Genomic DNA, 26,727 nt, shown 5'->3' with positions numbered 1-26,727 from the left:
TCAAGAACATGCAATAAATGAAACCTTTCTTTTTGCCTCAAAGATTAGCAGATCTATCATCTGATCCAAATGGACATACGTTTCAGAAAACACATTAACCAGATCTTTTCCTTGAAGATTTTCTTCAAGAAGATGACTTGCAAACTGAATCTCTTCAACCGACTTCCCTTCAACTAAACGTCCACTATTTTTTGGCTCAAGTTTTCAATAGGAAAATTGTTTAAAATCTGACAGTCTGTGATAATAGATAAAGATACACAAGATATTTTTCATGGAACCTTCACTGATTCCAACTTTTTCTCACCTCTTTTATGTTCTTCTCTTCACCATGGAAACCATGGCAGTACTTACAGTATCTTTTAGATTCATGATGTGAACAACATCAGACCTGAACTGTAACTACCAGTCAGAAAATTGCCATTAGTGGGGTAGATGGACAGTGAAAGTACTAGGGGAAATTAAGAAATATTTTATATTTTCTTTTGACAAAGGTCTACTGAGGAAAGTCTCCCGCTGGCAGAAAGGTAAACTGGTAAATGTTGAATTTCCTTTTTAGTTGAAACACACTTTTAGTCCTCCTTCTGGAAGAGAATTTGACAGAATTCAGTTCAGAATGTACAGAACTACCAGAAGAAAATATCTGCCAAGGAGTTTATGCACGTAATTAAACAATTACTTTTAAATCTAGACAGATTTAGAAGATCTGGCTAAAGAAGCCTACTGCTACCACATGCCAAATTCAGAAATTTATGTATGTATTATGGCAGTGCCCTCCTCACTCCATTTAGAAAAAAAATATATATTTAGAAAGCACACAAAAAGGGTTCATCTAAAATAACTGAGAACAGAAATTGAACTGTATAGTGTTGGTGAAATATATCAATATAAAAGACATCAGCTTTGTAGCTAATTCTATGAAGGGTAGATGTTAGTACTTTTAAGGAGAAACTGCAGTTAATTCCTTATTCAACAAAAGACATTTTTAATTATAGGCAAAGCAAGAGCTCTTCATTAAACATTTCAACAAAGTACAGCCTCCCTCCCATCAAATGTCATCTCCTGGTCATACAGAAAAAGCTAAAATATGTATTTTTAAATAGCAACAGTTCTGCAAGATATGGAGCTGCCATCAGTACTTTTAAAATACAGTATTAATTACAAATAATGTACAAAATAGGAAATTTACTCAAAAGATATCTGTCTCCAAATTGAAAGCTATATTGAAGGTACATAAAATAAAGAAAGCATATAAGCTATCCCCTGACTTAAGGTGCATATTGATCTTCTCCATATATTATAAAAGATAACAAATCCTGTTTACTTTCCATTACCCAGTTTGTGGTAAATTATGCCAGGGAAGCGCTGCAGAGACAACTTAGCTTTCTCTCCAGGCAGTGTTAGCTGAAGTCCAGCAGGAAGTAATATTTCAGAGCTAATTCATTTGAATGCCTGAAACAGACACCTCAGAATTTCTGGTACAAGAAGAGCTAATTAACTTGGCTAAAATATAGATGCATAGTGTCACTATTTTGGGACCCACGGTAAATCCACATAGTGGAGCTGTGCAGCACTCAAAACAGCAGCTATGCTTGGAACCAGAAACTGTGCACAGCGCAGTGGGAGGAAGCAAAACTGACTTTATGGAGAACCAGCTCAGGTAGAGAAGCAGAATGATATGGGCTTTTCCTTAGTCTACTTTTATTTAGAAAGTAGACAGCTGACAGAGGTAGCAGAGAAAATAATACATTGCTTAAAGCATCTATACCTTACGCAACTGTGAATTTATTTGCATTTTGGGGCTAAAATACAAATCTTTCTTGGATGTTTAAAGACATTCAATATAAAAGAATGAAAGGTATGCACTAGAAGGAAAGATGCAAGCAATGTATGTGAAGTCTGTTTTGTCCTGTCACAAGATGCCAGCTTCCTTGGGTCCCTAGAACTGCTAGCAGCTCTGAATTCCAAATACTCAAAACCTTTCTACGATGCCCTTTAATTTTGGCTCAGCACAGCAGCTTCTTCTGCAAAGCCAGAAAGAGCAGCAAAAAGCCAAGATACGTTATCCATATTTATGTTTTCCAGCATTGGTCTTTCTCCAGATAGAAAAACATTCTACGCAAATTTTTATTTCCAGAATAAACTGCAACTTCTCCAGCACTTCCAGAAACAGAACGCTACTGTTCTGCAAGGTCAACACAGCAATAAGTTCAGTTTTTAATTACAGCAAGGCACCCAAGCAGGATTTTCAGAGGAGCCTCCACCTTTTAACTCATACTGACCAGACTCTTTGGTGAGCCTTTATTACCATCAGGTGCCTAAACAGATTTTTTAAAATGTTTAGCCACCAGACTTCATAAAGTTAAAAATGAGAAAAAAAAATTAAGAACAGGTATTTCTGAATTAACAATATCTGAAAAAATATTATAGCATTAGAAGTTTTGTTCTGTTGATTTGAGGGTTTTCTCATCTGATTTTTTTATTCCACAATTCCCATGAACATCTTTTTCTTTAATTAGAATTGGTACAGGAGATTGCAAAGGAAACGGCTTTATTTTAAGAATGGAGGAAGATGGTTGAAAAATTAGCTTAAAATAGAAAGCTAGCTCCAACTTTTAATGAGGAAATATAATCCATAGTGCTGTTCAGTAATTCAAGTTACCCAATGCTCTTTAAACATGTTAAAGGCAATTGTTTATGTTGGTGTTCTTCATTTCAGACTAATTTTTAAACTTAAACACAACATAATGCACAACAAAAACTAGTTTTGCTTCACATGAAAATACATTTTATGCATTGTATGGCCAATTCTGATCTCAGAAAGAGTAGTAAAAGCACTGTGTGGACAGTGGAAGAGTAGCTAGGTATATGATTATAAAGCACTTCTCAATAGACAGCTAACCATCTATTACATGAATCTAAAGGTAGTTCTGCCCTATTGGGATGCAATTCTGAGGTACACAAGCAAATACAAAAAACAGTACAGATCTGTGCAAGAATCCAGTCCAATGTCAGCTAATCTAAGCATTCCTAAAAATATTTTAGCAACCAACTATAAAGTATGACCACAGCGTTACACCAGAAAACTCATTTTGACATCAATAATGACAAAATTGCACAGATAGATATTTCTAAAACTACGGATGTGAAATATTTCTCGGGTTTATGCGAATCATGGATCTATTTTTGTCCTACTTCATTCACAACTTAATTTTTTTAATAGTTGGCCTTAGGGTGAAAAAAAAATAAATCAATGAGTTTAGCTGTGAATAACCCACCATTTACTGAGATTTTAAATTTTGTCTCAAAATATCATATAATCTAATAACGTTGTACAAAGTCACACACTCTGTGTCCTAGCCCCATTATTCAATTAAATTGACTGTGCAGCCAATAAGACTCTCTTAGCAGTGAGATGTGAAAAAAGTTGCAGGATTGTGAGGACTCTGGCAGGAACTGATCTCCTTGAACAGCAGGTGACAAGTATGTGGTGAAGCTATTATATTTGAGTCACAGAGGGCCATTTCTTCTATGGATATTTGTCCAACACCCAATGCCTCCACTGAACTTCAATGCTAGGTGTGACCTTCATCTCAAAACCATCTTCTTTGAAAGAGGTGTATTTGCAGTCCTTGCATTAAAAATTTAATCGCATAAGAGTTTCAATACTATAGCCATATACCCAAACATATAAAATACTTTAATATGCATATCTTCTAAAATCAGAAATCAAACTAAATGCAAAATACAGAGAATGAAGATATACAAACCTGGCCATCTGAATCAAAAGCTAAGCAGGCAACTCCATGTGTATGTGCATCCTTAAGAACAGATACAGTTTGTATGCGGTAGGAATCCCAGACGCAGATGTAAGGATCCTTCCCAACCTGCCCTGTAGCTACTAAAGTTTTATCCGGGTGAACTGCAAGGCTGAAATAGAACACAGTTTAAGTTATAATACACTTTCTGAATCAGTAAAATAGTATCAAATGTAAAAATTAAACTAAAAATTAACTATTTTTTTTTGTTCTCAGAAACTTTAGCTCATTTTGATTTATTGGAATGATTATATCAACTGTCTTCGAAACTGAGTCTATCCCGTTATTTACTTCAATCTTAAAATAACGTTTAACTGAGACTGACCTGGCTAGTGCAGAATGCAATTTATCAGGTAACGGTATTTTTAACTGGAAAAATCAAGGAAAACATAACCAGAGAATTTTTGAATACTTTTGATAAACTGCATGAACATGCAGTCACGGAATCACGGAATTGTCAGAGTTGAAAGGGACCTCCAGAGATCATCTAGTCCAACTCCCCTGCTAAAGCAGGATTGCCCAGAGCACATACTCAGGACTGCATCCAGGTGGGTCTTGAAGATCTCCAGAGAAGGCTCCCTCCCTGGGCAGCCTGTTCCAGAGCTCTGGCACCCTAACCGGAAAGAAGTTTTTCCTCATATTTGAATGGAACTTCCTATGTTCCAGCTTGTGCCCGTTGCCCCTCGTCCTGTCACTGGGAACCACTGAAAAGTGTCCAGCTCCATCCTCCTTCAACCCACCCTTTAGGTACTTGTAAATAAGGTCTCCCCTCAGCCTTCTCTTCTCCAGGCTAAAGAGCCCCAGCTCTTTGAGCCTTTCCTCGTAAGGGAGGTGCTCTAATCCCTCCATGTTGCCCTACGTTGGACTCTCTTCAGTAGTTCCCTGTTTCCCGTGAACTGGGGAGCCCAGAACTGGATGCAGTATTCCAGTTGTGGCCTCACCAGGGCAGAGCAGAGGGGGAGAATGACCTCCCTCGACCTACTGGCCACACTCTTCCCTATGCAGCCCAGGATTCCATTGGCCCTCTTGGCAACAAGGGCACATTGCTGGCTCATGGAAAGTTTGCTGTCCACCAGGACTCCCAGATCCTTCTCCTCAGGAGTGCTTTCCAGAAGATCCACCCCTAACCTATATTGGTGCCTGGGGTTCTTCCTCCCCAGGTGCAGGACCCTACATTTGACCTTGTTGAACCTCATTAGGTTCTTCTCTGCCCAGTTCTCCAGCGTAACCTCTGTTCGGGTCACGCTGGATGGTGGCACAGCCCTCTGGAGTGTCGGCCAGCCCTCCCAGTTTGATATCATCAGCAAACTTGCTGAGGACACACTCTGTCCCCTCGTCCAGGTCATTGATGAATATGTTGAACAAAACAGGACCAAGTATTGACCCTTGGGGGACACTGCTGGTTACAGGCCTCCAACTTGACCCTGCTCCATTCATTGCAACCCTCTGGGTTCTGTCACACAACCAGCTCTCAATCCATCTCACTGCCCCCTCATCTAGCCCACAATTCCTAATTTTCTAATGAGGATGTTATGGGAGACAGTGTCAAAAGCCTTGCTGAAGTCAAGGTAGATGACATTTGCTGCTCTCCCCTCATCCAGCCATCCAGTTATAACATCACAGAAGGCTATCAGATTGGTCAAGCATGATTTACCCTTGGTAAACTTGTGTTGACCACTTCCAATAACTTCTTGATCTTCAATGTGTTTGACATCCAGAACGAGTCGCTCCATTATTTTCCCAGGGACAGAGGTGAGACTAATTGGCCTGTAGTTCCCTGGGTCCTCCTGCTTGCCCTTTTTGTAGACTGATGTGATATTTGCCTTCCTCCAGTCCTCAGGCACTTCTCCTGTTCTCCAAGACCTCTCAAAAATGATGGAGAGTCTTTTATCTTAGTCTTTCATAGCTTTAGTGGATATAGTCAGTGGATGATCTTCTACAATTTAGTCCTCTTTTACACATCAAGTATTCTGAAACATGGACCGGTGGCTGAATAATGGATATTTTTTCCCTATGAAAAATACATACAAGAAATCCTCTCATCTTTACATGGTTAAAGATGGTAGCCTCAGAAGAGACAGAGAAATAAATTGTTCCTCCTGTATTTGAAGAACAATGATATATGTATTTTAAGATCTACTTTTAGTTACTGCTGCCTAAGGAGAGGTAAAATTTACTGTATTAGTTTACCTCATTTTCTCTAACAGACAATTAGAAACAGTGCTTTGCACAAAAACTGACATATCAAGCTGCATTTCTACAACTTAAATCCAAGAAAGGTACCAATGTTTCAAAAACTGTTTCCCGGTTTTCAGTGATTGACTCCACTGGTGTTCAGAAGACTTGCTTTGACCAATTCTTTCTTATGTATTTATTAAACATAGACTGCTCAACTTTTTTACTCTGTAGTATTTGTACAGAGGTACGTTATTGTAAACTGCATTCTAATGCAGGCTCTGTTAGCAGAATCAAGCTGTATTTCTGTTCACAGTCCTTCAGATAGGAAAATCTCCACAGTATCTTTCTCTCTTGCCCCTGCCCAAGTATGAACACTAATATTTACTTCCATTTTGTTGTTTTGGGAGCTTTTCTCTTAGATGTCAAACATTTTCTGGAATCAAGCAGTAGCGTCATTAAAATAAAAGAAAAATTCCTGGTCACACGTAACAGACTTTCATTGTAACACAAAAGACAAAAGGCTGCCATTTAGTAAACTTCATCCCACATTAACAAGAGGAATGCAGGCTATTGGTATCGCAGTATCAGAAGTTGCTCTTTGCCATTGCTCTGAGCAATTGTCAAGCTATCCTTCAACCCTTGAGGCATTCTCTTTGACAAAACCCAGAGGATGTAGTTTTAAAATCTAGCTTGGGGATGTTAATAATAAAAAACCTTCCCTCAAGTAATATGAATACAAAGTTTTACACTGGTATCCAGGAAACAAATTTGAACAATGCCTGAGTACATGAGCTATAGACAGAATAAGAAAAAAATCCTAATAAGAAATTGACATTCAACAGGTGGCTTAGGGCAGCTGAATATTTCTTCTATCCCAGGAGTAGATAATACTAATTTTTAAAAAGAATTCATCAAAAAACTGAAGGAAGTTTCAAAACCTTACGTATTCAATTTTTTTAGTGTTAAAGAACAATTCGCACAAAAAGAACAATTTCAGCAAATGCCCAGTAAAACTGTTTTATCTGCTCCTACTCATGCCTCCTTTCCTGCATAGACTTGGATTTTACATTATACTGTGGGTCAACTAGTTCACCTCAAGACTAAACCCATAAGGGGAATAAGGGATGACTCCACCATACTTAAGCTGTAATTCCAGTAATTAAGTTAGAATACTTTTCTTCAATAATAAAAACCGGATGGAAAATATTAATTGGGCTAATCTAGCTCACTGCTAGGACAGAACTGCAGCTTAATTACATCTACCACTGTATTGCACAGTTTGGTTTTCACATACTAGAACTTCCTATTTTATATTTTGTATTTCCATTCCTGGATATAAGGTTAAGAAGAAGAATACATTTCCTACAACATAAATATGTCTGTACTGAACGTATCTGTTATTTGTTTTATCCTTTTTGACACATAAAGTCAACTAGTGGGGGAACTAAAATTAGGAACTAATATAAATTTTTGGCACCTAAATAAGTAGTCTGATTTTTCAGAACCACTAAGGACATTAATCTCCTGCTAACAGCCTTTACAATGCACTATAGCTGCCTACGTTCAATCTGGCTGTTAGATAACCAAGTGTCTATTTTCAGCAGAAAGAACACTGGGTTACAGAGCAAGGAAATGGAGTCCAATCTCAAGAACAAAACTTGGTGACTGTTTGATATATGAATTACATGTTTGTTGTGAATTAAAATACAAAAATTGTATGTGCAACTATAAAATATATATGCAATATGAGTCTGACATGGTTTGGGCTGGGATGGAGTTAACTTTCTTGCTAGCAGCTGGTGTAGTGCTATGTTTTGGATCTGGGATGAGAAATACTGTAGATAGAGCACTAATGGTTTTGGCTGTTGGTAAGCACTCAAGCCTGTTTCTGTTCCTCACACCACCCTGATGGCGAGTGGACTGGGCGGCAACACAGCTGGGACAGCTGACCCCGACTGACCAAAGGGATATTCCATCCCATATGATGTCATGCTCAGTATATAAACCTGGGGGAAGAAGAAGGAAGTGGAGGATGTTAGGAGTTACGGCATTTGTCTTCCCAAGTAACCATTATGTGTGATGGAGCCCTGCTTTCCTGGAGATGACTGAATATCTGCCTCCCGATGGGAAGCAGTGAATTAATTTCTTGTTTTGCTTCGCCTGCATGTGCGGCTTTTGCTCTACCTATTAAACTGTCTTTAACTCTACCCACGAGTTTTTTTCCTTTTACTCTTCTGATTCTCTCCCCCATTGCAACCGAGGGGAGTGAGCGAGCGGCTGCGTGGTCCTAGCTGCCAGCTGGGGTTAAACTGTGACAGGGTCACTTGGTGTCTTCAGATTGTAAGATTTCCTGCTGGGGCAGGTTCTGTGCCCTTTCCCTGCCTTTTAAAATGAGTATAAACTTCACTGCTTTTGTTTTGAACTATTAGGTGCATTTCTTCAACCTTTCTAAGCAAATATCCTACCCTATATCTAAAGCACTTATAATGATACCACATCACTATTTGCACCACTGGGAAATACTGAAATACTGTGATAATCAGTGCAATATAAAAAATTATTAGAATAGATTAGGCATTCAAACAACAGCAATTCAAGGTATAGAAAAATATTATTAGGGAATTACTTCCTATTCCTTCCAACAGGAAGAACATCTAGAAATACAGAAGTCTTTATTATCAAACCAGACAATTTTCTGCAAGTCACAGGCAACAGGTCTGCAGATAGCTGTTTGAGATGCGTTAGGGTACATCAGAACTGTTCGACTAAAGCAAATGGCTGGACTACTGAAGACTTAACATCTCTGAGCAAGTCATGAATTTCTTCACTCCCACACTTCCTTCCACACAACTTTACCTCCCTAAGCTTGCACTCCCTTCCTCTGCTTATCCACCCGAGTTCGCAGACTCTTACTGGTGGATGTATATTTGCAGACCTATTCTCAGTACTGAGAATACATAACAGTTCCAGTACCTAATTACAAAAATAAATAAAACTGGGGGGAAAAAATAATCAAGATTTCTCTCTTAAATTGATAACATTTCTCTTAAATGCAATTCAGGTAATTCCCATGCTTTTCCCGTAAGCGCAGTACACAAATTATACTAGCAAAGGCTTTACTATCAATGAGCAGTGAGAGCAGGGTTGCTCCATGAGAAAAGATGAACAGGGAATCAAGGGCAGCCATGGCACATGCAGTGCCCTCACTGACCATGGTACAGTCCCACAAGATGTAAGCGTCTGGGCAGAAGAAATTTCACAAGAAAATTTCTCTCTGCTTTACAGGTTTGTGGGAAAAGGAACTGGATGCTCTTTTGCTAAAGAGTTGGGGTGGAAATGGAAAGGATAAAAGTAGCAGCAATTGATGCTGGTACTGCTTGCTGGTAGTGGCAGTCACTTCCCCACACGACTTGACTTTCTCTCTGTGGGAAGAGTAACAGGAGCAGATGCACATGCATGTAAGAGGCAGAGATCAACTGCTTTGGAAGTGTATGTTCCCTTCCTTCCAGGGAAGGCAAAGAAAGCAAGGGGATTCCTGGCAGTCTGCTGTTCTGAGCAGCTGAATGCTTATGTGTATGCATAAAAAGCTGTGAATTCCAAAAGCATTCTGATGTGTTTGCAAAAAAAATGTCATTAATAAAAGTGCCTCAATGGACACTTCTTTTAAGCAAACAATCCATGCAAGATGAACCAATAAACTTTAGGTAATATTTTAATATTACACCTTATTAATAAAAAGGTCTATTAGGAAGAAGAGGTTTCAGGGAACATTTCCTTTTCCCTTCCTTCCAAGATTAGCAATTCTGAATCTAGCATCCAAGGCTGGAACCCTGTTAGGATAATTAAAGATGCCAGTTGTGTCCTGGCAGGGTCTGATGAAATGCTTTATAAAAGTCATTAGTGCATCCATATGGTCTGGGGGCCTTGCCAGATGTTAAACTCTTACCACCTCTGCAATTTCTGTTGCAATAATATCCCACTCCAATATTTTCTTTTTCTTTATAACCACATTAGAATTTCAAGGGACTGAAAGTATGTGTTTCTTGTCTATATTGTATTTTTTTGGTTTTCTGTAACAGGTTCCATACACTCATATACATATAATACAGAATTCAAGTTTAAAACTGAGATGGAATCAAGTAGAAATGTTTAGATATGGAATGCGAACTACTTCAAGTAATTGAATTGAATGTTACATTGTTTAATTGAATATTACATTGTAATTTATGGGTTTAAATTGTTCCCAAACTGTGGATGAAACAATTTTTTCTTTGCAAAGAACAGTCAAGGAACCAGAGAATTACAGGTGCTAGAAAGAATGGATGACTGGTAAGAACAGAAAGGGGTAAGGAAACTGGTGACAGTTGAGGAAGACAAGTTTCAAGGAGAGAAGAGAAAGCTCAGGGTGGGTTTAATGACACATCTTCCTGAAAATCAAAAGCAGTTACAGAGAAGGTGGAGGTACTCTTTTCACAAGGATGCACAGTGGAAGGACAAAGGCAAGAGATACGTCTTGCTTCATGGGAAATTCTGTCTGGATACAAGAAAAATATTCTTCACCATAAGAAAAATTAAAGATTGGGACAGGTTGCCTAGAGAAGTGGTAGAATCCCCCACACTGGAGATGATTCAAGACTTACTTGGCTTGACAGGACCCTGGATAACCTAACTTAAGGCCATGCTCTCAAGAGAAAGTTGGACTACATGATCTCCAGAGGCCCCTTCCAAACTAGGCTTTTTGATGATTCCAAATACTGAAATACATCAAGAAAATCTATAGGAATCAAAGTAAAAATGCATTTTGGCTCACAGCAGTTCACTTGCATTAGATAATTGCTCCTTGATCCTGCAAAAAGAAAGTAACTCCTGTTATCTTTAATACATACACAAGGAATTGATAGGTTCATTGAGATCTTGAAATGGGTGTATTAGATAAGAGACAAAAGTTTAAAAGTCACTATTCTGGGTCTTTTCAATATATCACTGCACTATCCTATTTATCAGAGAGTCGAAACACTTTCACTGCAGCAGCCAAAGGCTGAACATTTGCTTTTATAGTTTTGAGTGTATAATTGTTCAAGGTATGTTTTTTATTTATGAATGCCATGGTAAAATGAATGTTTTTATAACCATCCTACTAAATATTCTTTGATTAACAGGAATCAAGCAAATACATTCTTCACATCAACTAAACCCAGTTTCCAGAACATCCCACCTGACAAACAAGAATTGATTTTTGAAAGAGGAAGTAAACACCTACAATTCTGAATGAAGTCAATGCAGACTATGATTGAAAATCACTGTGTTAGACGGACTTGTCATCCATCTCTTGACAATGCAATTCATTCTCAGTGCTAGGGCCACTTTGCACCTTAAAGCAGCATGCAAATTTGATGCTATCCTAAAATAACTCTAGATAGTTAGCCACTGATAAATTATTTCCTACTTCAAATCCATCCTGTTTTAAATTTTAAATTTGGAATAACTTCCATGTTTAGACAAACCTCTACAGAATTATGCAGTTTTATGTAACACAATGCTATACAAGGATAATAAAGACTTGGGGAGAACTGTGAGGTAAATTTAAAATCAAATTCCATAGCAATGCAGATACTGTCTGTATATGATTAATTCTATTCAGAAATAAATGAAAGAATTTATGCTTTCTTGCTCAAAATCTGCTACAAACCTTACAGTTTAACAGAACAGAGAACACAGTGGGTCTTTCCTCAGAATTTAAGTCAAACTTGTTGCAAAGTACTCAGGGCACTGACTGTGCTATGCTTGAATGACAGATAAATAACACAGCTACATTTTTTCTTAAGACTTTTTCTCCGTTGCAAAAAATATCTCTGAAGAAAAAAAAATATTTCAAAGAAGCTCCAAGCCTGCCCTGAAATAGGTCATTACGTGCCAGTAGGTATTTTCTTCTTGGTTGCCTCCTTCTGCTCCGCACCATTATTTCTCAGTCTGGAAAGAAGTCACATTTTGAGGATCCTGACAGGCCAGAAGGAGTGTATGAAGACCAGGGATCTTTTTCAGCTACATTTTACTGCTCACAGTGCCAAGGACAGAGCTGTCTTCAGATGCCAGTGAAGAATTCAAAACACTCTTTCAGGAATTCCTCATTTCACAATACAAAAGGAGTTTCTATCCTCAGTTGCAGGGTCAAAAGGGAAGACTATAACTCATTGTACAGACAGAACAGTATTATTATCAGTATTACAGTACTAACAGTAGTTAGTAGTAGTACAGTACTAACAGTATTAGTATTATATCTCCCTATGCAGGGAGAAAATCAGGAGAGCCAAAGCGCAGCTAGAGCTCAACCTAGCTGCAGCTGTTAAGGATAATAAAAAATGTTTCTATAAATTCATTAACAACAAAAGGAGGATTAGGGAAAATCTCCCTCCTTTATTGGATGCAGAGGGACACATAGTCACCAAGGACGAGGAAAAGGCTGAGGTGCTCAACGCCTACTTTGCGTCAGTCTTTAGCAGTGGAACTAGCTGTTCCCTGGACACCCAGCCTCATGAGCTAGGAGACAGGGAGGGGAAGCAGAACGAGGGCATCACAATTAAAGAGGAAGAGATCAGTGACCTGCTACGCCGTTTGGATGCACACAAGTCTATGGGACCGGATGGGTTACACCCAAGAGTGCTGAAAGAGTTGGCAGACGTGCTCGCCAAACCGCTTTCCACCATTTACAGGAAGTCATGGCTAACTGGGGAGGTCCCAATGGACTGGAGGGTGGCAAATGTAACACCATCTACAAGAAAGGCAAAAAGGAGGATCCAGGAAACTATAGACCTGTCAGTCTAACCTCAATACCAGGGAAGGTCATGGAGCAGGTCATCTTGAGTGCCATCAAAACCCACATAATGGGCAACCAGGGGATCAGGCCTAGTCAGCATGGGTTTATAGAAGGCAGGTCCTGCCAGGCGAACCTGATCTCCTTCTATGACAAGATAACCAGATTATTGGACGAGGGAAAGGCTGTTGATATTGTATACCTGGACTTTCGAAAAGCATTTGATACTGTCCCCCATACAATTCTTGTGGAAAAACTGGCTTCACACGTCCTGGATGAGCATACGATCCACTGGGTCAAGCAATGGCTGACTGGAAGGTCCCAAAGAGTGGTGCTCAATGGATTTAAATCCAACTGGTGGCCGGTCACAAGTGGTGTGCCTCAGGGGTCAGTGTTAGGACCATTTCTGTTTAATGTCTTTATTGATGATCTTGACAGGGACATAGGGTGTATCATCAGCAAGTTCGCAGATGACACCAAGCTAAGAAGGAGTGTTGATTCCCAGGAGGATAGGGAGGCACTACAAAGAGACCTAGATAGATTGGATCATTGGGCCAAAATCAATGGCATGAGTTTCAACAAGGGCAAGTGCCAGGTTCTGCACTTGGGCCACAACAACCCCAAGCAGCGCTACAGGCTTGGGGAAGTGTGGTTGGAAAGCTGCCTGGAAGAAAGAGACCTGGGGGTTCTAATTGACAAGCGGCTGAATATGAGCCAGCAGTGTGCCCAGGTGGCCAAGAAAGCCAATGGCATCCTGGCTTGTATTAGAAATAGCGTGACCAGCAGAAGTAGGGAGGTGATTGTGCCCCTGTACTCAGCACTGGTGAGGCCACACCTCGAGTATTGTGTCCAGTTTTGGGCACCTCAATACAGGAGAGATATCGAGGTGCTGGAGCGAGTGCAGAGGAGGGCAACGAAGCTGGTGAAGGGCCTGGAAAACAAATCCTATGAAGAGCGATTGAAGGAGCTGGGACTGTTTAGTTTGAGGAAGAGGAGGCTGAGGGGAGACCTCATCACTCTCTACAACTACTTGAAAGGACACTGTAGAGAGGTTGGTGATGGTCTCTTCGCACAGGTAATTAATGACAGAACGAGAGGGAATGGCTTCAAGCTCCAGCCTGGTAGGTTTAGACTGAACATTAGGAAAGAATTTTTCACAGAAAGAGTGGTCAGACACTGGAATAGGCTGCCCAGGGAGGCGGTTGAGTCACCATCCCTGGATGTGTTTAAGAGACGTTTAGATGTGGTGTTGGGGGATATGATATAGGGAAGAACTTTGTAGTGTAGGGTAGATGGTTGGACTCAATGATCCCAAGGGTCTCTTCCAACCTGGATGATTCTATGATTCTATGATTCTATGATTAGCAAAACAAGGCAAGATGCAGCCTGATCCCCATTTCTGAATGCAACACAAAACGTAACCAAGCCTAATTAAAAGGAGCAATGGAATAATGACCAGCAGTTAAGTGGAAGCAAACACAGGGACCTGCAGGAGCAAGGGAAAACCAGGAAGGAAAGTGGAGCTAGGAAAAAGAAAGGGGAAAAAGGAAAGACCAAAGCAACCTGCACAAAACCCACTAGATCATGCTGTAAAAATGGAGAGGAATTGTAGCAAGAAAACTCCAGGAATTTGACAGGCTAATTTTGCATATAGTCTCCTCCCAGATAACTTCTGGAACACCACAACTATCACTTAAGGAAAATCAATCTCTTGATAATGAAGGAGGTGCACATACATCATGCTCATGCTCATGCTCATGCACATACACAGCTCCCAACCCTTTGCTCTTCCAGTGCAAGCGGTAAAGAGCTGGCAGGCAGATCACTCACGAGAATGACCAGTTTTATTTGGCATGTACCACAGTGCAGGTGATGGAGGCTATGGGAGTGCACTGCAGGCATATGAAACAAGTCTCACTGGCAAAATTGAGACAACAGCTCTGATACATGCAGACTCTCTATGTGTGCATATACATGCGTGTATAATACAATTAATGCACACATGCATACAATTGAATTGCTTTTTACATGTGTGAGCATATAGCTGTAATAATACTTTTAAATATACAAAATATTGCCACCCACTTGTTGCAAACAACTCAAGTACAGAACATATTTGCCCTGAGAAAATAAGAATATAAATGTTGACGGAAACACCACTGGGTAAGGGCAATGACAAAATTTTAATTTACTGGCTTGCTTTTTATATGGTAATATCTTGCTTATTTATAGTAGAGAACAGCATAGGCATATAGAAATACGCTTTTAAGACCATCTAGCAAATAAGGCATTTTTTGTGTCTAAGTTCTTACTAAGTATTCTACTGCTTGCTTTCCCCTTCCGTATTCCATGGGTAGGAAGAAGAGTGATACAGTTAGAGGGAGGTTCTAGCATTTATTCATCATTCTGCACTGGCTTCTTACCTAGAACAAGTCATTGCAGGCTAACTTTCTCAGCAGCAATTTCTGAATTTGGTGGTCTGTCTCAGACAGCTACCATCTGGTTGTCAGAGGAAGTAAACACCTACAGTTCTGAATGAAGTCGTTGAAGACTGTAACTGAAAACCACTGTTTGGCTTGGCACTCATAACTGGTCCTGGCCACAAACTGACTCTAAGTTTAATAATTTATGAAGTGGCTGTGCAGCTCAGCTGTGCTTAATAAAGGTCTTTGAAGCACACACATTAATAGTTGTTGTTATGTTAAAGTATACTTAAAGTGTCCTGGGAACGCAAGGGGCATTTTGACAAGGATTTTATTTCTGACTATTTTCCAGAACTCATGTCAGGGTAGAATGGTGTCAGAAGCATGCAAAGTTATAACCTGCCACTCTCAAATTACTTCTCTTTGTCCTTGAGAAATTACTGCTGACCTGCACCCTGTGCCAGTGTTTGTTATTCAAACCTACGGAGTTATTCCACCACATTTCAATAAAGTTTGTTTGGCTGCTTGGTGCTTATTAGAAGTCTTAATAGATGAGGCCCATAAGGCTGTGTAAGTAACACAGCAGAACACAGAATGTTGCACCACAGATTACAGAGGTTTCACAGAGACAGGCCAGATTTAAAGACTAAATTGCTTTTGATCAAGTGACTAAAATTTCCCCAATAACAGAAGGGAAAGAAGTATGAGAAAATACCTCTTGAAATGTAATGTTTTGAGCAAAAATGTTCTGCACTTTAATTAAGGCCAGCTCTGATTTACATGCATCTGTACACAGAGAAAAATTTGGCAGATTTAGTAAAAGAGAACGGCACTGCAGCGCAGTCCTACAGCATTGGTTCCTCATCACACACAGCTGCAGTCTCTCGGAAGACCCTTCTGTTGTGGGGCTGTTGAGGGTTGAAGAACAGGTGCCGATCGCTACCACAACAGTCCATCGACAGCAATATCGCACTAACCGAGACTCCCTGATCCCCATCCATAAGCTGATTTGTCAACTAGAGGTTCAAGGAGTGATCAGCAAGACTCGCTCACCCTTTAACAGTCCCATATGGCCAGTGCAAAAATCTAATGGAGAGTGGAAGCTAACTGTGGACTATCGTGGCCTGAATGAAGTCACACCATCGCTGAGAGCTGTGGTGCCAGACATGTTAGAACTTCAATATGAACTAGAGCCCAAGGCAGCCAAGTGGTGTGCCACAATTGATATCGCTAATGCTTTCTTCTCAATCCCTCGGGCAGCGGAGTGCAGGCCCCAGTTTGCATTCACTTGGAGGGGCATCCAGTACACCTGGAATCAACTGCCCCAGGGGTGGAAACACAGCCCCACCATTGGCCACAGACTGATCCAGACTGCACTGGAACAGGGTAAAGCTCTGGAACATCTGCAGTACATTGATGACATCATTGTATGGGGCAACACAGCAGAAGAAGTTTTTGAGAAGGGGAACAAAATAATTCAAATCCTTCTGAAAGCTGGTTTTGCCATAAGACGAAGTAAGGTCAAGGGACCTGCACAGCAGATCCAGCTTTTAGGAATAAAATGGCAAGATGGACGCCGTCAGATCCCAATGGACGTGATCAATAAAAGAGCAGCTATGTCTCCACCAGCTAGTAAAAAGGAAGCACAAGCTTTCTTAGGCATTGTGGGGTTTTAGAGGATGCATATCCCAGATTACAGTCTGATTGTATCGAGTGACCCAGAAGAAGAATGATTTTAAATGGGGTCCTGAGCACCAACAAGCTTTTGAACAAATTAAACAGGAAATAGTCCATGCAGTAGCTCTGGGGCCAATCCGGGCAGGACAAGATGTTAAAAATGTGCTCTACACCACAGCCGGGGAGAACGGCCCCACCTGGAGCCTCTGGCAGAGAGCACCAGGGGAGACACACAGTCAACCCCTGGGGTTTTGGAGTCAGGGGTACAGAGGATCCGAAGCCCGCTATACTCCAACAGAAAAGGAGATACTGGCAGTGTATGAAGGGGTTCAAGCTGCTTCGGAAGTGGTTGGTACAGAAGCACAGCTCCTCTTAGCACCTCCACCGCCGGTGCTGGGCTGGATGTTCAAAGAAAGGGTCCCTGCCACACATCATGCAACGGATGCTACCTGGAGTAAGTGGATTGCACTGATCAACACAGCGAACACAAATGGGAAACCCCAGTCTCCCAGGAGTTCTAGAAGTGATTATGGACTGGCCAGAAGGCAAGGATTTTGGAATGTCACCGGAGGAGGAGGCGATGCATGTGGAAGAGGTCCCACCCTATAATAATCTACCAGAAAATGAGAAGAAATATCACAGAATCACAGAATCTTCATGGTTGGAAGGGACCTTTGAGATCATCGAGTCCAACCATACACACACAAAAAAAAACCCCCAACAACCTCGGGCACTAGAGCATGTCCTGAAGTGCCACACGTCTACACGTTTCTTAAATACCTCCAGGGATGGTGACTCCACCACCACCCTGGGCAGGCCGTTCCAGTGCCTGACCACCCTCTCAGTAAAGTAATTCTTCCTAATATCTAATCTAGACATCCCCTGCCACAACTTCAGACCATTTCCTCTGGTCCTGTCATTATTCACTTGGGAGAAGAGGCCAACACCCACCTCTCTACAACCTCCTTTCAGGTAGTTGTAGAGGGCAATGAGGTCTCCCCTCAGCCTCCTCTTCTCGCTGCAAGCAAGCCAAGCAATTAAAGCCTCTTTGGTATGGAGGACAATGGCTGAAATACAAATATGGGAAGGCCTGACAGATCGATTATATTACACTCTCACAAACCCGTCTAGGCAAGCGCTATGTGCTCACAATGGTGGAAGCAACCACTGGATGGCTGGAAACATACCCTGTGCCCCATGCCACCGCCCGGAACACCATCCCAGGACTTGAAAAGCAAGTCCTTTGGCAACATGGCACCCCACAGAGAACTGAGTCAGACAACAGGACTCATTTCTGAAACAGCCTCATTGACACCTGGGCCAAAGAGCAGTGTATTGAATGGGTCTATCACATTCCCTATCACACACCAGCCTCTGGGAAGAGAGAACGGTACAATGGACTGCTAAAAACTGCACTGAGAGCAACGGGTGGTGGGATTTTAGAACATTGGGATACACATTTAGCAAAGGCTACCTGGCTAGTTAACACCAGGGGATCTAGCAATCGAGCTGGCCCTGCCCAATTGAAACTTCCACGTACAGTGGAAGGCGATAAAGTCCCCGTAGTGCAGATGAAGAATATGTTGGGAAAGACCACCTGGGTTAGTCCTGCCTTGGGCAAAGGCAAACCCATCTGTGAGATTGCCTTTGCTCAAGGACCTGGGTGCACTTGGTGGGTGATGCGGAAGGATGGGGAAGTGTGATGTGTACCTCATGGGGATCTGATTTTGGGTAAGAACAGCCAATGGATTACATGGTGTGATCTTAATTACTAAATGACCCTGATGCTGTACATCCTCATTTGTCAGGGGAAGTAATAGCTTTTAACTGGAAACTGTAAGGTCTGGGCATGGCATAGATGGTATGGAATAAGGGGTGGATAATGTCCTGGTTCCGGGAGGGATAGGGCTAATTCTCCCCAGGCTCTAACAGGGACACAGGTATCCCATCCCATGGGAGCCATGCCCAGGGGTACCCGGGAGCTGCCGGGGGAGGGGGGACAGGAAGTGGGGGTTGGGGCAATCGGGGGTTGTCCCGGGGTGCAGTCGGTGAGCAGTGGTATCATAATCGTGTTTGTATATTCCTCTATCCGTGTTGCTGTTATTGTTTTCTTATTCCCTTTGCTGTTCTGTTAAACTGCCTCTGTCCCAACGCACGAGTTTTGCATTTTTCTTCTGATTCTCCCCTCACAGCCGGGGGGGGGGGGGGGAGAGGGAGAGGGTACGACTTGAGAGTGCGGCTGGCCCGTGGTTCTTTGTTGCCACCTGAGGCCAAACCACTACAACTACCATATACCAATTTTCCCTTTCAGTTTTCACATGCATGCACAGAGTTTCCCTCTGAGTCTAAGTATATTTGGATTCCTGATGATGATCGCAGCATACTGCAATATCTGAAAATAACCCCCAAAAGGAGAGAACTATGAAATTTCCAGAACAGAAGTGGAATGTTGCTTTTAACTACAAGTTAACCATGCTAAATTTGAATCACTAGGTAGGGAAAGATCTACATTTTAATGTAAAAAATACTAAAAAATTTGAGGAATTATTTTTCAATTTCTTTGTCAAGTGAAACTGGAAAATATTTTAAGGTTTAGGTTTTTTGTTTGGAAAATCATAACTAAGCAGAATATGTGCTTACCAAGTCAGCTTCTCTAAATCAAGTTTAACAACTGAATTCTGCATCTAACCCACAACTATTTTCCCCTCCCTCTTCCAGCTGATCCACATTTGTTACAAATTGACAACCCTGGCAAGTCCAGGTGCAGGTATTTTAATTGCCCATTGCTATTTGCAACTTCTGACTTCTATTTTTTCAAGTTCAGCAAGCTAAGTGGAGGTGAAAAACTCATGTGAGAAAAATACATACTTAACTGGTGTTAGACAACAGAAAATCCTCGCAGGACAAAGCTGGTTTTTTAATAAGAAAAAACTAAAATTCAAGTCCACATCAATTTGATATCACAGAATCAATTCTAAATTAAGGTCTTTTTCCCAGTGGAATCTCAAGTGTCTAAACCAAAGACATTACACTAAAGATCTCATGTAGTTAAGGCGTTCAATTTATGAATTGGAAGTTTTCAGATGCCTAGGAAAACGAAGCTCATTTTAAAGACTTATACTGGAATAAAATCCTTATTAATCAAAAGTAATCAAAGGACACAATTTTAATGGAAATCCAGCTTATGACACTGCCTGTAGTTACTTAAAATATTTTCAAAACTACACTGCTCAAGCTGAAGGATGATTTGTATATTGCTCCACTTGTGAAAATATGCCTAAATATGGCCAACTCGTGTCTGAGAAAATCACCATTGAGACATATCTATTTGCTAGTGGAATCCTCTGAAGATCCTGGACACAGGCATCAGGACTTCAGCTACAATTGCTCCACCTCCAACTATTGCACTAGGTGCAGGAACTGGGAACAGGGAGACGAAGTGAAAACATCTAAAGACAGTAGAGTTCCTGAATCTAGCAGGAACAGAAATCTATGGGACTACCATGGTCTGTTCCTTCTCAGAAACTGGAATTGAACTCATTTCTCCAGCTCCACATTACTGTTACCAACTAGATGGAAGTTTACTAGCAAAAGATTTATCTCACCTCCTTCTAGCTGTTATTCACATAGAGGCACTGTGAAAGTTAAAGGTCTGTAAAAGCCTATGTAAAAGATAGCAAAACATATGTACAGTTAGCTTAGTGCCTCCCTCTTCATCATGATAATAAAGGAAGCACCCTTTCTTCCTGAAGGCAGTACATATAACTATATCCACTACAAACAAGGGTAGATACCAAATATATCTGTGGAAGGAAATCCAAAGCTATTTCTTCAAACTGTAGGTGACTGCATCTAGGCTACATAAACTGTGGCCTTTGTCAATAACTCAAAGTATTTCAATAAACTGTCATTTTCCCAAATTTATTTAAGAGTAAAATTCTGCAAAGTTTTTCTAACAGAGTTTAGGATACTGGCTAATGTGAGAAACCTACATTTCCTATTAAAACTACTAAAACTACTGTAAGAACTACATAAACACATTAAAAGCCCTTAAAAATCCTCCTTCACTCAACACATACAAATATTGTTGAGTTAGTTTATTTATACAGAAATCCATAAAAGAGTATGAAAATACTACCTTTTACCATAGAAGCATAAAACCCAAAAACTATGTGAATTAAACAAGTTTCTCTCACCTTTATCTGGTGAAAGACAGAAATTTTGGTATCATTGGAGTCATGGAATTGTCAAAGGGACCTCTAGAGATCATCTAGTCCAACTCCCCTGCTAAAGCAGGGTTGCCCAGAGCACATCACTCAGGACTGCATCCAGGCGGGTCTTGAAGATCTCCAGAGAGGGGGACTCCACACCCTCCCTGGGCAGCCTGTTCCAGGGCTCTGGCACCCTCACCAGAAAGAAGTTTCTCCTCATATTTGAATGGAACTTCCTATGTTCCAGCTTGTGCCCGTTGCCCCTCGTCCTGTCACTGGGAACCACTGAAAAGAGTCTGGCTCCATCCTCCTTCAACCCACCCTTTAGGTACTTGTAAGCATTAATAAGGTCTCCCCTCAGCCTTCTCTTCTCCAGGCTAAAGAGCCCCAGCTCTTTGAGCCTTTCCTCGTAAGGGAGGTGCTCTAATCCCTTAATCATCTTTGTTGCCCTGCGCTGGACTCTCTCCAGTAGTGCCCTGTCTCTCTTGAGACAGGCTCTTGTCCAGCCCAGAACTGGACACAGTGCTCCAGCTGTGGCCTCACCAGGGCAGAGCAGAGGGGGAGGATGACCTCCCTCAACCTGCTGGTCACACTCTTCCTTATGCCCCCCAGGATGCCATTGGCCTTCTTGGCCACAAGGGCACATTGCTGGCTTGTGGTCATCCTATTGTCCACCAGGACTCCTAGGTCTTTCTCCTGAGAGCTGCTCTCCAGCAGGTCAGCCCCCAACCCATACTGGTGCAGGGGGTTATTTCTCCCCAGGTGCAGCACCCTATACTTGCCTCTGTTGAATTTCATCAGGTTCCTCTCTGCCCAACTCTCCAGCCTGTCCAGGTCTCACTGTATGGCAGCACATGCATGTCAGCCACCCCTCCCAGTTTTGTGTCATCAGCAAACTTGCTGAGGGTACATTCTATCCCTTCATCCAGGTCATTGATGAATATATTGAAGAGGACTGGACCCAGTACTGACCCCTGGGGAACATCACTTGTTACAGACCTCCAACTAGATTCTGTGCCACTAATCACAACCCTCTGAGCTTTCAGCCAGTCTTTCAGCCAGTTTTCAATCCACCTCACTGTCCATTCATCTAACCCACACTTCCTAATCTTACTTATGAGGATGCTGTGGGAGACGGCATCAAAAGCCTTGCTGAAGTCAAGGTAGACAACATCACTGCCCTCCCCTCATCTATCCATCCAGTCATGCCATTGTGGAAGGCTATCAGGTTAGTCAGACGTGATTTCCCCTTGGTGAATGTGTGTTGACTACTTCCAATAGCTTTTTTTTCCTCCATGTGCTTTGAGATGACACCCAGAACGAGTTGTTCCATCATCTTTCCAAGGATGGAGGAGAGGCTGACCGGCCTGCAGTTTCCCCAAAATACAGTCAGGAAAAGGTTTAATTTTTTTTATATCTTTCCTGGTTCATTGATCATTTTTACATGTTAGAATAATTCTATGATGCTTAATATTCAAATAAACTTTGTATAGTCACTCAAAATGTTTTAATTTTTCCACTTTTAATTTCTTTTTAACCTTTACTATTTTCCTGTGATATTGGTATTTCCTCTAAGTCATTCATGTCATGTTACGCAAGTACTTTTTATGCTTTCCTTAAAAAAAAAAAAAAAAAAGGAAAAAAAAAGAAATAAGAAACCAAGGAGAAAAGTAGTAAATGGCTTTATTAGTTACTCCGTACATCAAGCTCACCCTAGTACAGTGGTCCATACAAAAGAAAACTGCCCGAGGAGTTAGAAAGTCCATTAGAAAGGCAATTATATTATTCCATCAACCCACTGTCTAACGAAGTAAAACAAAGAAGCAGCTTCAAGTGTAATTGTTAATACTAATTACATAAGCCAAAGTAAATTCTTTCTTTGCTTTTGCCTTTTGGAATCTCACAGAAGACTGTATAAGCTTTAAAAATATTTTTTTTTCAGGGTAATGTGGGTATGAGCAGTGCTTTCAGATGAGAAACTGTAGCTCATCAGGACCAAGAAATCAAATTACCTCTTACACTTCTATGATATAAAATCTTAATTCTTGAGATTATAACTCCAAGAATCAGGAGTTAATACCAACATAGTATTTTAATGATATTTAGGAAGAATACATGGACTTCCTTTAGTCTTTGTGATAACTGTTTGAAAGCATATTAAGGCTATATATATGTGCAAGATAATGTATATACATAAAGAGTATGCACATGCAAGCTAGCATACATAAGACCATGGTATGTATCCAGTAAAACACAAGATGCAGGTGCATCAGACATCCCTTGTCTGTGTTCTGCCACCAAGATTCACCAGCTCCTCTGCTGCAGATGACAGCAGAATCTACTTCTCCTAAATGTCTCTATCCTACAAAGGGAGGCATCATAAATTAGTATTGCTAAAAGCAATAGAAATCATACATAAGAAAGTTCAAAGAGGCTCAAGTTGTCTACGGTAATGACAGGGGCTCTAATTGACAAGCGGCTGAATATGAGCCAGCAGTGTGCCCAGGTGGCCAAGAAAGCCAATGGCATCCTGGCTTGTATTAGAAATAGCGTGACCAGCAGAAGTAGGGAGGTGATTGTGCCCCTGTACTCAGCACTGGTGAGGCCACACCTCGAGTATTGTGTCCAGTTTTGGGCACCTCAATACAGGAGAGATATCGAGGTGCTGGAGCGAGTGCAGAGGAGGGCAACGAAGCTGGTGAAGGGCCTGGAAAACAAATCCTATGAAGAGCGATTGAAGGAGCTGGGACTGTTTAGTTTGAGGAAGAGGAGGCTGAGGGGAGACCTCATCACTCTCTACAACTACTTGAAAGGACATTGTAGAGAGGTTGGTGTTGGTCTCTTCTCACAGGTAATTAGCGACAGAACAAGAGGGAATGGCTTCAAGCTGCAACAGGGTAGGTTTAGACTGGACATTAGGAAAAAATTCTTCACAGAAAGAGTGGTCAGACACTGGAACAGGCTGCCCAGGGAGGCGGTTGAGTCACCATCCCTGAATGTGTTTAAGAGTCGTTTAGATGTGGTGTTGGGGGATATGGTGTAGGGGAGAACTTTGTAGAGTGAGGTCGATGGTTGGACTCGATGATCCCAAGGGTCTTTTCCAACCTGAATGATTCTATGATTCTATGACAGTTAAAATTCTATAAATTCTTATGTCATGTGGACAGTCATACTTTACCAGAACAAGTCAAGAACACATGAGAGTGCCCAGTGCATCTTCTCAATAAGTAAGCCAAACATACTATTTGGCACTGCATTCATAAATGTGAAATTCCATAAAGGAGAAGGCCATACAACAAAGTTGTTTTACTTAGTATGCTCCAAGCTTTGGTTGCAATGCTAGAAGGACTATATACAGATTTCATTCTTCATTAGTTTCAGAACAGAAGTGTATGACAGCAAATACAACTAGAAGGGAAATAAATCAAAATGCTGTTTTGCCAATAATTGTTTACACAATCATAATGTTTTAAGTGCATATTAAAATGTAATTTAAGATTTGAAGACAATAAATCTGCCTAATTCAAATTACAGCATCTATGGGTTATACCATATATACAGCATACTCAGGGTATAGCTTTTAAAATTTTGTGTTGCAAAACAGCTTTTGAGTTGATTTGAGCATTCATACCTTGTGTTGTGCTCTCAATACAGGCAAATAGATAAAACAGGAAACAGACATATTTTAAGTAACGGTGCACTGGAGGAATTCCCAGATTTGCCATAAAAGGAATAATAAAAGTAAGGATAAGTTTGTCCCTTTTGAGTTCCATGCTAGCGTTAAGTAAACTAGCTAGTCTAAATATCTCCAGGATCACTATAGTCTGCGGTACTAATACACTTGCAGCTCAGCCAACAACACAGCCATTAATAACTTCTGATTACACTTTTATTTTTGAAAGCAAAAGATTAATACATCCAACTGATGCGTGACACATTATCCACATTCTTCTTCTCTGTTGCAAAAATACCAGACTAGTTGAGAAACAGCTAGAATTTTAATATATGTTAATTTGTGCAATGCATTTTGCATAAATTTGCTTTCATTTTTGTGTTATGCAGGCAGCTGGAATAAGTAAAAAAATATCTGTAATCATCTCAGAATTTAAAAAAATTGAAAGCAAAAGCATTATTCCATGTTCATGATTCAAATATTAAAATAGTAAAATTATGTATTTTGGCTTCTATATTCTTACAATGAAGTCATAAATATATTTAGAAATGTTTGCATTTTTACTTTGCAAACAAGCTTCATAACCTGATTGGACACACTTAAAAAACCAAAGCAAACCGGTATCTTTCACATCGCATTAGATAATCATATTTTTTATTTAAATGGAAAATTACTTAAATGATTGCATTTGAATTCAATACTATTCATGTTATCTTAACTGGCTGAAAATATGGCTTATGGCCCTTTTCTTTTTTTAAAAAAATTATACATGATGGCCTATCAACATTAAAGCAAGTCAGTGCTCCACATTCAAGAAAGATTAGAGGCTAAGATTAATGAAATTAAAATCATATAACAGACTAGAGGTAGCAAATGTTAATACAGGGGTTTCTGTCAAGCAGAACCCTGAAAAGGCCTAATTCTGCTTTCCTGAAATCAGTGTTTGTGATGTTGTTTAATTGCCTTTCTACCATCTCTCAGGATCCTGAATTCCACCACCTCACGGTCGCTGCAGTCAAGTCTGCTCCCGACCAGTTCTTGTTTGTAAATACTAGGTCCAACAGGATGTCACCCCTTGTTGGTTTCTTGAACACAACAGAATAAATCATAGACTCGTAGAATGGTTTAGGCTGGAAGGGATCTTAAAGACCCCTCTGCCGTGGGCAGGGACACCTCCCACTAGACCACGTTGCTCAAAGCCCCATCCAGACCGGCCTTCAACACCTCTGGGGATGGGGTATCCACAACTTCCCTGGGAAACCTGTTCCAGTGTCCCACCACTCTCACAGTAAAGAATTTCTTCCTAATATCTCATCTAAATCTGCCCTCTTTCCATTTAAAACCATTACCCCTCGTCCTATCACAGCACTCCCTGATAAAGCTTCCTTCCCCGTCTCTCCTGTAGGACCCCTTTAGGTACTGGAAGGATGTTATGAAGTCTCCCTGGAAACTGCTCTACTCCAAGCTGAGCAACCCCATCTCTCATGGCCTGTCCTCATAGGAGAGGTTCTCCAGCCCTCTGATCATCTTCGTGGCCCTCGCTGGACTCGCTCCAATGGGTCCACGTCCTTCTTATCTTGGGGACTCCAGAACTGGACACAGTACTCCAAGTGGGACTCTCATCAGAGGGGAGTAGAGAGGAAGAATCACCTCCCTTGACCTGCTGGGCATGCTTCTTTTGATGCAGCCCAGGATGCAGTTGGCTTTCTGGGCTGCAAGCACACATTGCCGGGTCATGTTGAGCTTCTCATCCACCAACACCCCCAAGTCCTTCTCCTCAGGACTGCTCTCAAGCCATTCTCTGCCCAGCCTGTATCTGTGCTTGGAATTGCCCCGACCCATGTGCAGGACCTTGCACTGGGCCTTGTTGAACTTCATGAGGTTTGAACAGGCCCACCTCTCAAGCCATTCAAGGTCCCTCTGGAGGGCATCCCTTCCC

General features: G+C 41.1%; 1 protein-coding gene across 3 annotated transcripts in view; it reads right to left on the bottom strand.

Annotated features, from left to right (window-relative positions):
• Positions 1–26,727, bottom strand: part of EML6 (EMAP like 6) — a 125,147-nt gene that overhangs the window by 80,410 nt on the left and 18,010 nt on the right. For all 3 annotated transcript variants that reach the window (XM_074163841.1, XM_074163849.1, XM_074163859.1), the window contains exon 2: positions 3,768–3,927. In XM_074163841.1, the coding sequence (XP_074019942.1) occupies positions 3,768–3,927 (160 nt within the window). The remainder of the gene's footprint in view (positions 1–3,767; positions 3,928–26,727) is intronic.

Source organism: Numenius arquata, chromosome 2 (assembly GCF_964106895.1).
Source record: "Numenius arquata chromosome 2, bNumArq3.hap1.1, whole genome shotgun sequence".
NCBI classification, from domain to species: Eukaryota; Metazoa; Chordata; class Aves; order Charadriiformes; family Scolopacidae; genus Numenius; species Numenius arquata.
This window is presented reverse-complemented; position numbering and strand designations above follow the sequence as displayed.